This window comes from Pseudonaja textilis, chromosome 8, assembly GCF_049901715.1.
Source record: "Pseudonaja textilis isolate UNSWEBS1 chromosome 8, rPseTex1.2, whole genome shotgun sequence".
In the NCBI taxonomy this organism is placed as follows: Eukaryota; Metazoa; Chordata; class Lepidosauria; order Squamata; family Elapidae; genus Pseudonaja; species Pseudonaja textilis.
The window spans coordinates 20419009-20437022 of record NC_141997.1 but is presented as its reverse complement, the minus strand read 5'-3'; the positions used below and the strand labels follow the sequence as shown (position 1 = coordinate 20437022).

General features: G+C 35.6%; 1 protein-coding gene across 4 annotated transcripts; it reads left to right on the top strand.

The window, feature by feature from the left end:
• The first annotated feature begins 989 nt into the window (after positions 1–989).
• CHST10 (carbohydrate sulfotransferase 10) lies at positions 990–17138 on the top strand. Of its 4 annotated transcripts, XM_087938479.1 has the most exons (7): positions 990–1616; positions 5757–5819; positions 7212–7411; positions 7856–7953; positions 9152–9386; positions 11595–11700; positions 13969–17138. In XM_087938479.1, exons 3-7 carry the CDS (start codon positions 7312–7314, stop codon positions 14504–14506), a joined length of 1077 nt encoding a protein of 358 aa, XP_087794605.1. In that variant the 5' UTR covers positions 990–1616; positions 5757–5819; positions 7212–7311; the 3' UTR covers positions 14507–17138. The 4 variants fall into 4 exon arrangements, with proteins under 4 accessions (XP_087794605.1, XP_026563348.1, XP_026563349.1 ...); XM_026707563.2 differs by lacking the exon at positions 5757–5819 and having other exon boundaries at positions 7276–7411; XM_026707564.2 differs by lacking the exon at positions 5757–5819 and having other exon boundaries at positions 7273–7411.
• The last annotated feature ends 876 nt before the right edge of the window (positions 17139–18014 follow it).

Below are 18014 nucleotides of genomic sequence, written 5' to 3'. Positions count from 1 at the left end.
GATGTTGTGACTTATGGCTTTGATGATTAGAAAGGTTACAGAAAGAAGGAAATTGTGATGAAATCTTGGAGTAGTTTGATTAGAATTGTATATGTAACTGCCAAGAACAATTAATGAATGATCATGTATGTATACATATACACACGTTTTATTTTATTTTTTCTATCTTCTTTTATTAAGATATCTGTATTCTTTATTGCAAAGCTCTTGGAAATTGCTAACAATTGCTAATTGTTTATTTAAAAAGACATTGTTTATAAAAATAACCTGAAGTTTAGAATCTTAAAAACATTTTCCAATAACTTTTTAATTTGGGAGTTTTCTAAGTTGCTAACATAACAGCTCCAAATTGTGAAGAATTACTTTGTTGGCTGTTTGGCAGATTAATGCACCCATTAAACAATTAGTAACAATAACTGACTTAACTATCAAAACCCTTTTCCATTAAGATTCTCCAAAAATAGAAAATCACCTGCAATCTTTAAACTGGAACTATCCCAAACCATCAGTTATATACGTGAATGGGAAACAAATTTAAACTTTCCTCCCAAATCATTTTTGTGTGTCTAGCATCTGTCAATGCTGAAAAAACAGATACTGTGTACACCTCAGCTAACCGAGATGGGAGTGGATGATAACTTTCCAGCTCAGCTTTCAAAACGTAAGTTACGGTAGGGTCCACAATGAAATGGGTATCAAACTGTAGGCCCGAGACAGAAGCCGCAAGATTGTGGTTAACTAAACGCAACATAATTCCAGGCTTCTATACTAAAAGCCTGCAGGAATCACTCTTGAGGCGCGTAATAAGCGCCATTCATAAGGAAAGCTGTTATTGGTCAGCCTTCGCTTCAGTACCAAACGAAACCGCCGTTTAAGTGATATTTGTCTCCAGTCTGCCTCCGTCCAGAGGGCGATACAGTATTTGAATAAGCTTCCGAGTTTCCACTGAATAGGGTGCTGGGTTTTCCACTTTGCTCCGCCCGCCTTTCGAGGCTGAGTCAGCGCAGCTCCCCAAGACGTTTCCCTCCTCCCGCCGGGAGCCCCATCTGGTTGACGGCCGCCTTCTCCCTCCTCCCGCTTTTCTCTTCCTTCCCTGCCTCCTCAGAGGCCAGCCTGCCTGCCCCGGGAGGCAGCGCAGACGAGGGTGCAACGGAGCTAGTTTGGAGGCAGTGAGGAAATGGAGGCAGTGATTGGTGGCGTTTCAGCGCGGCCAGGCAACCGGCGCTAAAGGGAGCACCCGCCCGAGTGGCCTTGTTGCTGCTGGAAGCCGCGGAGGCGAGCCGAGCCAAGGGCGATGCAGCCTAGCTTGGCTGTCCCTCTGGTCGGTTGAAGTGAGGCTCTTTCGGTGGCTCGGCCGATAAAACTATCAGGGCGGCCCTGGAAAAAGTCGACGCGCACAATGCGCGAGGCGGACGCGGCGCTGCGTTGCTGAGCAACTGCGGCCCGGGAAAGAGGCTTTTCAGCGCGCGATCCCCGGCGGCGACAGGAGCCCAGCTGCGATGTAACCCAAGAGAGGCGCGTTGCACGAAGGCCTCTCTCCAGAAGCGCTGGCCTTCGGCCGTAGGCAAATAAATGATTCCTCTTGGACCGCAAAACGATTGGTTCGGTTGACACGAGTAAGTACTAGCTTCTCAAGCTCCATATGCAGTGGAGGGAGCGGGTGGCGGGCATAATGAGAGGTTGTTAAGTCGCCCGGGAGCAGGCAGTTAACACCAACATCGGTGTCTTTGCGTCGCACGCTTACTTACTGTGGACTCAATCACTGCTTTCTCAACGTAGTTTTCTGAATTCCCCTAATACCACCAACTGTCCACATGGTCTGGGTTTAAGCAACATATTAGATGAAAACCTTTGTGGTTCAGAGAATGCAACTGATTCTTGAATTTAAAGAATTCAAGAAACTTGCTATAATAATGACATAAATGTCATTGCCTAAATATGCAGTTGAAATGTAAACTATTGACAAACCAAGTTCTTGCCGATTGAATTGATCCATTTTCTGGATTTGCACATTACATTGAACCATAAGCTAACCAAATAAATAAGACTGATAGTTAACAATCAGATTTGTCCTTTTGTACAAATGCTTTACATATGTCCTGAAGCCCAAAATTGGCAGGAAAGGAAGTTTCAGTTTCCCACACTCAGTATCCTAGAATTGTGAAAAAGGGCATATTCAATATTGGGAAATTACAGCTTAAACAATTGGTTAATGAAATACAATTGCTGTGAAGTGCTCAAATTGGTCAGCTTGATGCCAACTAGGTGGGTCCAGAGAAGATGAAGTCTGTAGTACAGGTAAACCTTGCTTAGAGACCACAATTGCAACTAGCAACTTATACTTTTACTTCCATTCTCGGTTAAGTTTGCTTGTCACAAGCTACCTGGGAAGCACACAAATGATAATCATGTGATTGGAACATAGTGACATTGTGAGAATTAGTCACAGAGCTGCAGGTTTTTTTTTACACCATTGTAATTTTGAATGGTCTCTAATTAAGGCAATCAGTAAACCAGGACTGCCTTTTTTTACCTGTATCAGCTCAGCCCCCTATATCTGCAACTCTCTCCTAGTTAATAAATGCCTCCAGGTAGATAACTGAAAGCTGAATCAGAATGGTAGTAAATCTATCCTTTTCTAAACATTTTCTTTGAAAGAGGAGTAGTAAGCCTCTTCAGGAAGCCATCACTCAACTCCAATATACTGGATAATTATTATCTAATCACCAGCTTCCCCTTTTGGGGCAAGGTTGTACAGCAAGTTTTTGCCCTGAACTTGAGATCCCTGGAGAGGCAGATTATCTGGACCCATTTCACTTTTGGTTCAGCATAGAAAAGGAATTGTTCTCCTTATCAGTGATTTCTGGTGTGATAGGAAAGTGATCCTACTGATCCTACTTGATTCCAGCAGCTTTCAGTACCTTCTTGTTATCATTCTGATATTCTCCAAGCATCAGGAATGGGGAGCACTATATTACATAGTTCTCATTCCTGAGGGATAGAGGCAGTTGTGGGGGAAGAGATTGAGTCATGGACCCTTCCACTGATGATCACTGCAGGACTTTATATGCTCCTTGTTCCTGTTCCACATGAAACTACTCTGAACAGGGTTGTGCTTCCTAGATGTTCACAATTTGAAGATCTTGCAGAGCAGGTGGCAGCTGTGGGAAAGAGAGCCTTTATATATAGTAACTCCATCTTAAGCAGCAATAGCCTGGGAAGGCAGCCATTACTGTGTGTCACTTGTGCCTTGTCACCTCTCAATTGAACTGGTTCAATGCAGTAACCATGGATCTGCCTTGAAGAGCATTAAAAGCTACAGCTGGTCCAGATTGCAGCAGCTCAGATGCTGATGGTGTACCTCAAGCCAACCACAACAATTCTGAGGAATGCACAAAATGACAGTGAGCTGCTGGGTACAATTCAGAGTGCTAATTGTCATATTTAAAGCCATTCCTGATTTAAGCTGCTTTCTTCCTGTCCACCCCATAGGATTCAGTAGAATGAACTAGTTAAACATCCCCATGATTAGAGATTATCACTATCAGGAACCACAGAAATGTTCCTTTTCAGACACTGCTCCCTCAATACTATATCCCCACTCCAATTTGGATGAGGCACTTCACTATTGGTTTTTAGGAAGTTTGCCTTTTGGTCAAGAGATTGGAATTCTGGTAAAGTTTTACTTGCAACTCATAATTTCATAGAAATCTTTCTAGTTATTTTGTTATCTGATTACATTAGGTAGTTACACTCTTCTTGGAGTTAGCCCATTAGATCAGTAAGTTCTGTAAATAAGTTCTTTCCAATGATAAGAAAAATAGGCAATTGGCAGCATATTTGTTAACATTTGTTTCTCATTTTTCTGTAGGGTTTCCGCTCCACTAGATGATAACTAAATATTTTGTACAGTCCTTTATACTAAGAAATGTTATTGTCTAAGAGAACAGTTCAAATTATCAAATGTCTGAAAGTTTGTCCCAAAACACTGGTGTGTATATTCATATACTGTAGTAAAGTTGTTATTTTGAAATGCCACAATCTCTTGTTCTTTTGCTCAATATATAGCATTAATCTAGCTTTCTAACACATTCAACTTGACCTTGACACAGAGATAAAAATAACAGCATTACTTGATTCTGAGTGAAAATACCTTGAAAAAATTAATAAGTCTACCAATTTTTCTTTGCTTATTTGCTAGGAAATTTAGAGCTTTGTTAATTGTGACTGAAGTAAGAGTACAGTATTAATATTTCTATTAATGTTAGTGTTTCATGTTATTTTGATTGCACAATCCAATTATCTATTAAATAAATTAAATGGCAGTTTTGTCCAAAAATTGGTTGGTTAAAAAAAACAACTGGAAAAACTTTTTGTGATAAGACATTGCACGTTCCAAAGGCTAATTGCACAGTCAAAGCCACATTGGTGTTTTTTTCATTGATTTCTTAATGCATTTTGCATCCAAAATCTATCACAAACACTATTTTATCATTTGTCCTTAAAAATCACACTGCCTGTACTAATTGTAATGAAAAAAATATTTAGCAAAATGATACCAAATAAATTGTTTTCAAGAACAAAATGATATTTATTAAATATACTTTGCATTCTGGGGAAATTAATAATGAATCGGTGACTCACATGAAAAATAAATTTCATATAAAAATACACTAACTGTAGTGCTGTAAGAACATACTATGTAATAATGTGCATAGGTACTAAGTCTTATCCCAATTCCTCACTTAGAACTTATTAGGTTTCTCATGAGTGTGTAACAGCATTTTCTTCGGGGCCTATATATGTTTGATAGCCTTCATGAGTACTGTTTCAGTTATTTCTTAATAAATTAATCAAATTTATATACTGCCTATTTCAAATGAATGGGGGTTTGCTGTAGGACAAGTTAGGAAAAGTGATTGACAGATTTGTTTGCATTTATTTTCCACATCTCCTGAAAACCTCACTATCCGGCAGGAAGAAATGTCCACCAGTTTTGCTCCCAAAGGTGGGCTAAGGAAATTTTGATTGATGGCTAGACCCATAGATTTAGGCATTTGTCAAAATCTGGTATCAAGACTGCTGAGCTATGAGCCTTATGGGAATTTCCTGATGCTGTAAAACAGGAGAAGAGAGTATTCTGATTTTTGTTGAATCAGTCCCTAGAATATGAGAGGAGCAGGAAATTCTGTTGTGAAGGAGAACGTCTTCCTTTGCATCAAAATACTTGCTTCCATATAAAAATACAATTAGATCTTTAGAGTCTTTTTCCTTGACTTATGTCTATAGTGAAGGCTGCCAATTAACGATCATAAGCCATGAAAGTTATAGCATGAGTTATGTGACAAACCCAAATGACCTTTTTTTGCAACAGACATGAACCAAATACCAATCATTGTGTAAAACCTATTGTTACGAAGAATTTTTGCTGAAAACTGGAAGCAAATGATGGTTTTAGGCAAAAACATTGTAAATTGCAATCATGACCACATGGTGTTTGAAATGGCTGTAAATATTATTGTTGATAGTCATCCAAAATATGATCATGTGACCAGCTAACAGAAAATTGTAATGGGATCGTAAGGGGGGGATGTTGTGACTTCCAACAATTGCTAAGCAATTCGTCATAAATCAAGGACTACCTATATATTAACAGAAGCTAGAAAATAAACATGAACTTAGAATTTACCCTTTGATAGTTTCAGAGGCCTATAAAATTTATTTTGAAGGGAAGAAACCAATTAATCTTGTTTCAGGCTGCTGTTTGAAGAAAAAAGTGTTTGGAGGAGGAATTGTCATTCAGATAAGTTGCTTTCCAGGTCAGAACAAAGAAAAACAGTATAGGTAGTCCTCGACTTATAGTAACTGTTCAAAGTTACAACAGCACTGAAAAAAGTGACTTAGGACCATTTTTCACAGTTACAAACTTTGTAGCACCCCCATGATTATATGATCAAAATTTAGATGCTTGGCAACTGCCCCATACTTATGACCATTGCTGTATCCGAAGGTCATGTGATTATCTTTTGTGACCTTCTGACAAGCGAAGTCAATGGGGAAACCAGGTAAAAAACGGGTTACTAACTTACCAACTGCAACTGATTCACAGTGAACAACTGTGGCAAGAAAAGTCATAAAACTAACTTAACAAATGTCTCACTTAACAGAAATAGAAATTTTGGGCTCAATTGTGATCGAAATATAAGGACTACCTATACAGTAATTTCAACTCTCTTTTTCTTGCCCTTGTAATTAATATCAGCAGATAATAAAATATTGGTGATTATTTTATAAGATTCATATGCACAATTAGGCCAAATCATTAATAAAATACATTCCTAGTACTTAATTTTGTCTTGGGCTGAGGACAATGTAATGTATGCACCCCACCCTACCTGTGTTGGCAGAGGAGGCATGCTGAGCAGAGTCCCATTGAGCTTATTCCAAGTAATATATGATTGCATGGTAATTGGGCTTCTTAATTCTGGCAATTAAATTATGTGCTGTTGTCTTTTACAAATCTGTTGTGAATGAGCATGGAGCAAACAGCAGTGTTGAAAGGGCTCATTAAAAACTGATTTATTCAAAAGAAGATTGATTCCTTCCTAGAAACACAGCACATCTGTACGTATTTACAAAATTACCTGATAATGGAAGAAAGTTTTGAAATTAATTGCAAAATTACTTTTCAATTTTGAGAAAATTAGAAAAATAAGTATAGGGATTGTTTTTAACCTCAAGATGCCTGACCAACTACGTTTGCTTTCTGAGCTCTTGAAGTCTTAATTCTATAACCTTTGACATTATTGCTAAAGCCTCTCTTTCTCCAGCATTGTTACAAATTCTCATTTTTAAAATTAACCTACTCAAATAGTTCAGGATGGTAAATAATATTGCTAAATCTGAATGGTTACATAGTAAACTTAATAACAATGAAGGGGAACTTCATTTTTCTTCTATCATTGCAAAAATACATTAAAATCTCTGCTTTTTTTTGCATCGAAACTTTGCTTTGTTATATAAAATTCTCCATGTGCCTAGATGAGAACATACTGAAATTTAGGGCAACTTAAATGGATTTATTTTCAGCAAAAATAATAGTAGAACACGAAGACAAACACCATATGTAGTTTAAACTTTAAAGGCTGTGCTGTTAGACCCCTTACTAGTGTATTCTGTATTTGAGAGAGCTTCTGTTTTTTGTATTGTAGAGACCGATCATAAAATGAACAAAAGGGTATGCATTAATTTATTTTTGTGGCTTTTAAAAAGCAGAAACTAACAGAAGTTACATGGCTCATATCTGACATCATGCACCACCGGTGGCTGCTGTTAGCTGCATGCTTTTGGGTAATATTCATGTTCATGGTTGCTAGCAAGTTCATCACATTGACCTTCAAAGATCCTGATGGTAAGTTGATTCAACTTTATTCTTATTAATGCAAGTAATCACTGAACAATTTTTGTGTCCAAAACAGTGTGAGAGAAATTAAACAGATCATCTAGTTTTTTTCCCTACCCATTCATATTTTCATTATGTTGACTTCAAAATAAGCCTAAACGATGAAACAGCTTGCCTGTTAGTTGCAACAGTTAAATAGTTAATGCAGATCAAGTTGGCTACACCCACCCTGGATCTCCAAAGTCAAACCAAACCCTGATGCGGCTCTCAATGATAATCGAGTTTGACAAAGGTTTTCCAAATCATGAGATTTGTGTTTTAAATAATTTGTATTCTATTTAAAATCTTGAATTACAGCCTGATTTGAAGTTTAATTATAATTATATAGTTGTGATCAATAAAAATATCTTATGCAGTATGAAAAAAAGGTTGCTTTCTGTTTTCTTCATCTAGTTCATGGTGCCAAGCAAGAGCCAGTAATACCAACAACTATCACTGAAGTAGGAAAAGGTCATGTAACAAAAGAGAAGAGGCTGCCTGGACAGTTTCAGGTATATAAAAGGGACAGGTTAAAAGGTTAAATAAATGGTATGGTTCTCTATGTCATATTTCATTGTGTTAGACTATAACTGGTTCCTAAAACCAGTCAACCAAATACTATAGAGATTTATGAGCAAAGCATCACCGTAGCCATCTGTACTGCCTTCTGTTCAAATGCAATTTTTCCTTGCTTTATTGTCCAGGAATTGAGGAGTTTTAATTTTAAAAACTATTTTTGTATTGTTTTATGAATTAAAACTGTGTTACATTATTGGGTTATGTTCATATTTTAAAACACAATATTTTATGTTTTTGTATATAATTGGGGATACATTTCTAAGCATGCTTAACTGGGAATCTGTTGAACATAACAGATTCTAACAATCTGGAGTACCACTTTTTGTAGCAGCTTTTAGAACCCATTTAAAAGTTCTAAAAGTTTCTAAATTGTACTTCAGTTTTTCATTTGAATTGAAAAATTTAAAAACTACCAGTTTGCAACATTTTTGCATTTTATTTTTAATCAGTAAAGTAAAAATCATCTTCCTTTTTCTTTACATGGTGCAGAAAAAAATATTCATTTTAGTCCATTTTAGAATATTGTTTGGTTTGTGTTCCCTATTTATTTGTAAATTCATTTAATTTCTAAATTTTTATTTTGTTTCCTTACTGATGAAATCAAACTACTTTGACCAAAGCAGTTATTTCAAAAGACAATAATACTGAAATACTGACCTTTAGAAACCTTCTACAGGTATTCCTCAACTTACAACCACAATTGAGCCTAAAATTTCTAAGCAAGACAGTGAATTTTGCCCCATTTTGCGACTTTTCTTGCTACAGTTAAGTGAATTACTGCTTTGATTAAGTTAGTAACAGTTGTTAAATTAATCTGACTTCCTAATTATCTTTGCTTGTCAGATGGTCACAAAGCTGATCACATGACCCTGGGACATGGCAACTGCCAGTTGCCAAGAGCCTGAAGTTTAAATCACATGACCATGGGATGCTACAAAGGTCATGTGAAAACGGTCCTAAGTTACTTTTTTCAATGCTGTCGTAAATTTGAATGGTCACTAAACAAATGGATGTAAGTCAAGGACTACCTGTATATGTTTGTAATGCTCAACTCTTATATGAGTTGAACCTTGAAATGCAAAATAATTTTTGTTCTTCTCTTCTGCCATCCCAATCCCTTTTTATATTAAGACAATAGGAAAAGGTCTATCTGAAGACCTTGTACACGAAGGCCTGGTCCATATGGAGAGGCTTGAACTACTCAGGAATGTCTGCCAAGATGCATCTCTGAAAAACCTCACCCATACTACTGTTTCCAAGTTTGTTTTGGATCGAATTTTTGTATGCGACAAGCACAAGATCCTCTTCTGTCAAACTCCAAAAGTTGGCAATACTCAGTGGAAGAAAGTCTTGATTGTTTTAAATGGTATTTAGTTAACTTTCAAAGTCTCAAATGTGTGTTTATTTAGAGAAAGAAAGGTTTCAAAAATTTCTAACAGCAAAATATAAAAATGTTGTTGTTAGTTGCAAAGTTATGTCTGATCCATCTTGACCCCATGGACAATGTTCCTCCAGGCCTTCCTGTCCTCTACCATCCTTCGGAGTCCATTTAAGCTCACGCCTACTGCTTGCAGTGACTCCATCCATCCACCTCATTCTGTCGACCCATTCTTCTTTTGCCCTCAGTCTTTCCCAGCATTAGGCTCTTCTTCCAGTGAGTCCTTCTCATTAGGTGGCCAAAGCATTTGAGTTTCATCTTCAGGATCTGGCCTTCTAAAGAGCAGTCAGGGTTGATTTCCTCTAAGACAGGCCAGTTTGATCGCCCTGCAGTCCAAGGGACTTGCAGGAGTCTTCTCCAGCACCATAGTTCAAAGGTCTCAACTCTTTGGTACTCAAATCTATTCTACATCAATTCTAGCTGTTCTGCTAAAATCTGTCATTGCCCATCCAAAGAACTTTACATATATAATAGGCTTCCTGTCCTAATTATTTTGTGAAATGATTGTATGCTGGGATTAATAAAGGAGAAACTATGTTAACCTTTTAAAGTGAGACAAATAAGATATCACAGGTACCTTAAATGTAAAGGTTTTATTTAAAGCTCTCAAGATCCCCAGGATTCTTTACAGCATAAAATTTGATCAAAATGCAACTTGGAGATAAGGAAGAAAAGGATGATTACAAAAATGTTTGCAACATATTTCCATATTTTAATTTCTGGTGGAAAATTATGGTTTCCATGGCTGGAATTAATACAAATCAATAGTTTAAATATGTATATCCATTTTTTTAGAATTGAGCAATTAAGTTTATTATTTGAACCTAACACCATCTTTAGGAAATATGTACAGGTTCTTTGGTAGAATGTTCAATGTTATTTTAATTCACATCAGCATTAGCACCACATCTACTTCAGACAGACAGAGATATAGATGGGTGTCTGACAACCTAACCTTTGAAGGAACAGATAATGCTTTATCTCTTATCACATCATTGAATTAATTTTGAATTATTGGTAACATTTAGTTGAGGGAAAATTATAATAAAAAATAAAATAGTTTGTAAAAATAACAAACACCAAGAAACTACTATAAAACAGAGTAATAAAATTGTAATTTATTTAAGTAGCACCTTTAATTTTAATAGAAAACAAAGGAAGTGAGAGGGGTTCAATTCTACATTCTAAAATCAGCTCAGTTCCATGTGGATATTATGTGAAAGACAACATTGCTTTGAAAAATTTGACTTTGGAAACTATGATTAAAATATTGTAATTAAGGTCTTCTATTGATGGAATTCTTTCTGGCATTGGACCCATTAAATAGAGTCCACTCAGTCTTTCATAAAAGTTGGAGATCCTTTGGACCAAATAGGACTATGACAGATCTATTATTACAAGTAAAGAAAAAGAAAGTCCTAGCGTACGAACAAATTTCTACAATATTGGATTTTGGCTTAAGGACAGGCCAAACTTGCTCAACTACCTGTATGCTTATATATACTTTTCAGGCATAAGACTGTAATGGAGTTGCACATAACTCTGTGGATAGTATGAAATCAGGGAATTGGCTAATCACATGTCAGTATTAGGAATCTGGCTTTCTGCCTATATCTAAAAAAAAAATAGTACAACTGACCCACTGTATTTTTGGATCCAGCTGTTGCAGTTCCAGATTCCGCAACTGGTCAGACTTTGGGATAAAATATCTTCCAGACATAGAATGCTGACAACTGAAAGGGATTATACCAATATGCAGATTCCAGGAGTCTTTGAATAGAAAGCCTAGATTGTCACAATGTGCTGTTACATGGACACGTGTTGTTGTGATGAAAACAATTCATTGAGCTTTCCATTTTTTAAAGAGAAATTTGGGGTTCAGGTCTGGATTATAGGAAGATGAGAAACTGAATAGCAATATCAGGACGTGGAGACTGGACCGGAAAGTAGAAAAGTATTCCATAAATATGTAGCAGCAAACTACTTGATGGTCATTTCCATGAAGTCACCAAAGCCTGATTTGTCTTTACCTTTTTACCTTATAAATAAATAATCATGACAGCCACTAGTGTAGATCACAATGGGAATGGACTGAAAGGTACCATTGTAACAGCAATTTCTAACTTACTTCCTTAGGAGCTTTTCCTTCCATTGATGAGATCCCTGAAAACATTGTGCATGACCATGAGAAGAATGGTCTTCCACGCTTATCTTCCTTCAGTGATTCTGAAATTAAAAAAAGGTAAGTAGTATTTTAATGTGTCTTTGAAAATTCTTTCCATTATGAAAATCTCATTTTTGATCATTTGTGCAGAGTTTATGATTATTTATTTAAATGTATTATAGCTGCCCACTCCCATAGACTTAAATAGAGGCAATAATCAGAAAAGGTTGTATAGGTAATCCTTGACCTACAACCACAATTGAGCCCAGAATTTATGTTGTTAAGTGAGAAATTTATCCTATTTTACAACTTTTCTTGCCACAGTTATTAAGTGAACCACTGCAGTTGTTAAGTTAGTAACAGGCTTATTAAGCGAATCTGGCTTCCCCATTGACTTTGCTTGTCAGAAGATTGCAAAAAGGGATCATACGATCCCAGGACACTGCAACTGTCACAGACCAGTTGTCAAGCATCTGAATGTAAATCCCGTGACCATGAGAATTCTGCAAATGTCATAATTGTGAAAAATGGTCCTAAGTCACTTTTTTCAGTGCTGTTGTAACTTTGAACAGTCACTAAGTGAACTGTTGTAAGTCGAGGACTACCTGTATTATAGCTTTGACTGGTGTTTTGGCTGTATGGGCTCATAGTTATATATTGTAAAAAACATTAACATTGTAGTAAACACCAGTATGCTATAAAATCATCTTTTTATTATTTTTACATTTGCATCTTGGCTTTAGAAGAGAGAGTATAGCTGTAAAGTAAGTACTGCTTTGGGATTTCTAAGAAATCATGTGGAAGCAAAGATGGAACTGCCTTTCCCTATACACAAAAACACAGAGACCTTTATAAGCCATAGTTCTATGAAAACATGGGTTGGAGTGATGGTTACAGTTATTACTTCATTTAAAAAAATAATAATTCTTAATATTGATAGTAAATGGTATTCATAAGTGTCCTTGATAGCATTTCCATCTTTAAAAATAAGGTATAACTGTGAAAAAATAATTTGAGTACAGGAAATCTTTGTTTAGTTACAGTTGAAAGCAAGATCATAAATGAGATGATTGATCATAAAGTTACTTCATCTCTGTCATAATTGTAAATAGTCACCAAATGACACAGTTGTTAAGCAAGGACTACCTGTATAGTCCCATAATCAGGACTAGAAGAAAAAAATATGTTGACATTGTCATCTCTTTAAATAGTATTTTAAGGACTCTTTGTACAATTTGATTTCATTGCATCTCTGTCTTTATATTTTGCTATTTTTTTCAAAATAGCCAGGTATTTTAGCAGCTGCATTCCACATGAAGTGAACCAATTTCTGTTCAGTGATAGTAATTGATTGTGTGCACTTCTTGGAACAGATTTACAAGACATACAACGAGTAAATCCTGCTGACAGATTCCTATCAGGTTCTTTGGCCACTGTGTAAAAGTGGCCAAACAGTGTCTTGATTCTTTCCAAACAATATTCTCAAGAAGCTCTCAACAAGATTTATTGAGAAGAAAAAGATAGTGTTGTAAGAATTTCAACATTCTGCATTTAGTACCAATAGATCCCTGCATGATAGACACAAACTCCTTAATCTTCTTCCTAGGAGCCTGCCTGTAATCCTGCAAGGAGATAGATCATTTTCTTAAAATGGAGAAGTTAGCAGTTTTTATCAGTCTGGGAACCAATTACAATAGTCCTTTTTTCAGTGACCATTCAAAGTTACAATAATGATGAAAAAAGGGATTTACAACTGTTCATCATACTTCTGGTCATCACAGTGTCCCAAGGTCATGTGATCATGATTGGAGCACTTGGCAACCAGCTTTCAATTACAATGAACACAGTATTTGTGACTTTGGTTGCTAACTTCCACCAAGGAAAGTCAATGGAGAAGCTGGCAGGAGGTTGCAAATGGCTGCTGGATGCTGCAACCACATGGGAATCGCCTAATGATAGCAACTGGAATTGCTTCCACTGTGTTTATTAAGTTAACATGGCCATGAGTTGCCAATCCCAATTATATCATTAAGGACCATCTGTTCTATAATACTATCCTGTCATTAGATGAATGTAACTGGAAGCAATCAAGGATCTTAAGTTTTGCAGATTTCTCAGCTGAATAGTGTACAAAAATGCTTAACATCAAAATAAATATATTATTTTAAAATTTCCCTAACAAATACATTTAACCTGTTCGTAAAAGTCCACCATGTGATATCTCACTCGCGTATCATTTGCTACTATAGTCAATAAGAGAAGAAATCAACATGGTTATAAACTATGAATTTTCAGTAAATTTAAAAATATTACCCACAATTATTTTTGCTTATGTTTTCCATTTAGATTGAAACTGTATTTCAAGTTCCTCATCGTAAGAGATCCTTTTGAGAGGCTTATTTCTGCATTTAAAGATAAATTTGTCCACAATCCTAGATTTGAACCTTGGTATAGACATGAAATTGCTCCTGGAATTATTCGAAAATATAGAAAGAATCGCACTGAGACTAAAGGACTGCAGTTTGAGGACTTCGTGCGCTACCTAGGTGATCCAAATCATCGATGGTTAGATATACAATTTGGAGATCACATAATTCATTGGGTAACCTATGTTGAACTATGTGCCCCCTGTGAAATAACATATAGCGTAATTGGACATCATGAAACTTTGGAGGAAGATGCACCATACATCTTAAAGGAAGCAGGAATTGACCATCTGGTATCTTATCCTACAATTCCTCCAGGCATAACGATATATAACAAAACAAAAGTGGAACGCTATTTTTCAGGCATAAGCAAGAGAGACATAAGACGCCTTTATGCCCACTTTGAAGGAGATTTTAATCTTTTTGGCTATCAAGAACCAGATTTTCTATTAAACTAGTATCTGGAAATTCTGGACAAATTAATCTAAATCTTAACTGTAAACATATACTGTGTAACTGAGGCTCATTGCAATGTTTCTAGATTTTTTCCAAATGTTCTTTGCATTTGTTGAATATTTGCAATAGGAGCAACAAAGGACTGCCAATTAGTCACTAAAAAAAGAGCATTACATGACACTGTGATAAAACAGTGCAAAAATGACTAAGATAGTAAATGTCAGATATTCTTTTTTCCTTAACTAGTAGAGAATGAATGGTCCAGTAATCTGTAAAGAAACTTGATATGAATACGAAACAAAACATTTAAAAAGGGCAGGAAATAACACTTATATCAATGGTCTTACAAATCTACGGAGGCCAAACAGATTAGTAAGTATTGTATAACTTAAGGAAAAGATTCTAGATCCTACCATGGAATCAGTCTGAAAGTCCTTTTGCTGTAGTCTTATGATGGTTGCTTATTGTTATTCATTCAGGAAATAACAGTTCCACAAATTTTTATTTGTAAACTGAGTTATTATGAGGTGAATTTTTTTTTGCAAGATAAGCTATGGATCCCATTGAGGAAATTTTAGAGAACACTAAAAATTATTCTTCATTTGTTTTGTAACTTAAATAAATACCAGTACAGTATTGACTGTAATTTACCAGGATCATTAAGTCTATGCATTTTGCTATGATCTGCTAATCCTACCCCCAGTGGTGCTATTATAAAGTGAATGAGATCAATGTTCTATTGAACCTAGCATCTTATTTTGGGGATTTCTTAGTTTAAGAAATAATCATACATATAGATGAAACAGCAAGCTGCCATAGGGTATATTTATTTCATGTGTAATATGTAAGTCATTTTTGATCTCTCAAATCTTGATATTATAAAACAGATTACAAAATTGAGAAGCTGGTGCCTATTGGTATAAACATGTACCGTCATATTCATAATGAGGCATAATTCTGTCCTTATGCTCAATAATTTATGTGGAGTTTTCACAACTGGCCACTGGGTTTGGTTATTTCAGGTTCATAAAATTAAGAAATTATCCCTCCTCCCCAAACACTCAATTTTTCCAAATGAGTATTTTTTCAAACATTCATAGCAGAATTTGCCATATAAAATTATCAATGAATAAAGAGCCAGCTTAATCCAAAATATTAATGCCTGGGTGCATAACAATGGAAATATTAATATGTAAATGCCCAGGATTGTAAAAGCATAATATGTGTGTGTTATTTCTGTTGGATGAAGAAAACTTAAAAGTTCACCAGCAATAAAATCTTGATGCCTTTGTTCCCTTGGGTTTTCAGGAGGAACAAACCAGTTAAATTTTAGTTAGCAGTACATCAAAAGAAGTAAATTTGAAGCAATACTTTATATGCTGTAATAAGGTCTTAATGACCTTGGCTAGAATGGTAGAAATGAAGAGAAAATCTATTAAACTGACTATAATTCTCAAGAACTTTTGTATTTGTAAACTTTAAAAAAAAAATCAGTGCCAAAACTATTCCTTCCTGTGAAATAAAAACCATGCTAGTGAGGGCTAATTTCGGAAAGATTCCTAAAAACTGAGCCATTCTACACAATATAGAAACAAAGGTAGTAGAATTCAAAATGTAACTGGATGAGCAGGAGTGGTTTTGTACAACCGTTTGGTCCTTTCTACTCCCCTGCATGTAAATAAGGTATATAGTAAGTACCCTCCCAAGTCCTACACCGCAAGTAAGTACTCTCCCAAGTCCTTCCACCTTTTGGTGAGGTGGAATACCTGGGCCTGTAGACAGTATTTGTTAAGAAATGGTTCTGTTTTACAATCTTACCATCTCAACTGTAGCAAATCTGGAGAAAACAGCATCATAACTTTTTTGGCTTTTTTTTGTGCCTTCAAATTAGTCTGGACTCCTGTTGATTAGATGGATAAGTCTTTGGCAACAATTTTCAGGAGTGATTTGCCTTTGTCATCTTAGGGATGAGAGTTGCCAAAGGTAGGATTAGAACTCACAGTCCTGATTTCTAGCCTGGTGCCTTTAATCACAATAAATGAGCTCTTCCTTTGTGATTAGAGAAAGCATATAAAATATAACCCCCACATAGATTACTGCTATTTTTACTTTGTAATGTGTAGAATGGTTTACATTTATGTACTGTGAATTATGGGATATTTTTTATGTAGACTTTTTCCTGACAGGTACCTGTTCTGTGTAGGAAAATTACATATTAAATTGTTATGTGCGCATACTGCTACCTGTGTATGTACTTACAGCTTTCCTTTACAAAGGTAATCTCTCTATAAAATTATTGTATATGAAGCTGTCCTGACTATTAGCAAGAAAAAAACAACAAAACTTAAGTCTTTGTCTTTCTAAAGAAAGAATATTAATAAGATCTGACATGGTAAGATTAAAATTATTTTTATATGAAGCGGTAGGAGAAAATGTTTATTTCAGGATTAATGAGCTGATCAAAGTTACTTCTCTGCTGAATTAAAGTGTATATTAGAAATGTATAGAAAATTAAGGCCTTAAAAATGAGTTCTAATAAAAAAGTGAATCTCCCCTTTCTTCTAATTGCCCAAAATATATTGAGCCATTTCTCTGTTCTCAAAATAAATATGAAATAAAATACAGGTGTATTTATTTACAGGTTGTATTTATTGTATTTACAGATTGTATTTATTCTGCAAATCTGTTTTTTGTGGTGGTTTTTTTTACCTCATAAAAGATGCGGGAAACTCAAAATAGCATATTTCTCTGCCTCAAAAATGAGAAGGATGTAGATCACAGTTGGTGCATGGATGACACAACACCCCTTGTCACTGTATGACATCACTTCACATTCAGTAAATTCTTGGTTTTGTTTTTCCCACTTTTTCTTAAAAATCAGCATGTCTCTTAAATATATATCTGAGCAGAGCCCTCAATGACATTTAGCTAATTTTATGTATTCCTAAATGTTCAACTGTTAAAGACAATCCACTTGACCAGTTCAGATTTATGTTCTATTTTATTATTATTTTTATTATATTTGTATCCCGCTACAATGAATTCATCCATCAATACTTACAAACTAATTTAAAATGAAGATTAAGCAAACTTTTTAAAAAGAAGAAAAGTATGGTTTCAAACAGCTAAAAATGTTCTCTGGAGCAGCTCTATCAAGATCTTAAAAAAGGGACTCTGGGAAAATGTTCTAGAAGATTACAGGGATTACTGAAAAGCAGCACCTCCTTGTTTCAACTCTCTGTAGTTCCCAGTGGGAAGTAGTAGTTTTTTCCTAGGTGATTTAATAGGTGGGACCAATTAGGGTTGGAACAGGTGTCCTAAATAACTTTATGGTTAAAAAACCCTAATAGCTGATTCATAGCCAATGAATTTCTTTGCAATCTACATATTAATACTAAACCAATGGGCAATACATGACACTTCAAATGTAGCTCATCAAAAGACCCCATACTATATGCCACGTTTTTGAGGTTGCTGGAAACTAAATTCAGTAAATTTTAGAAGCTTGCT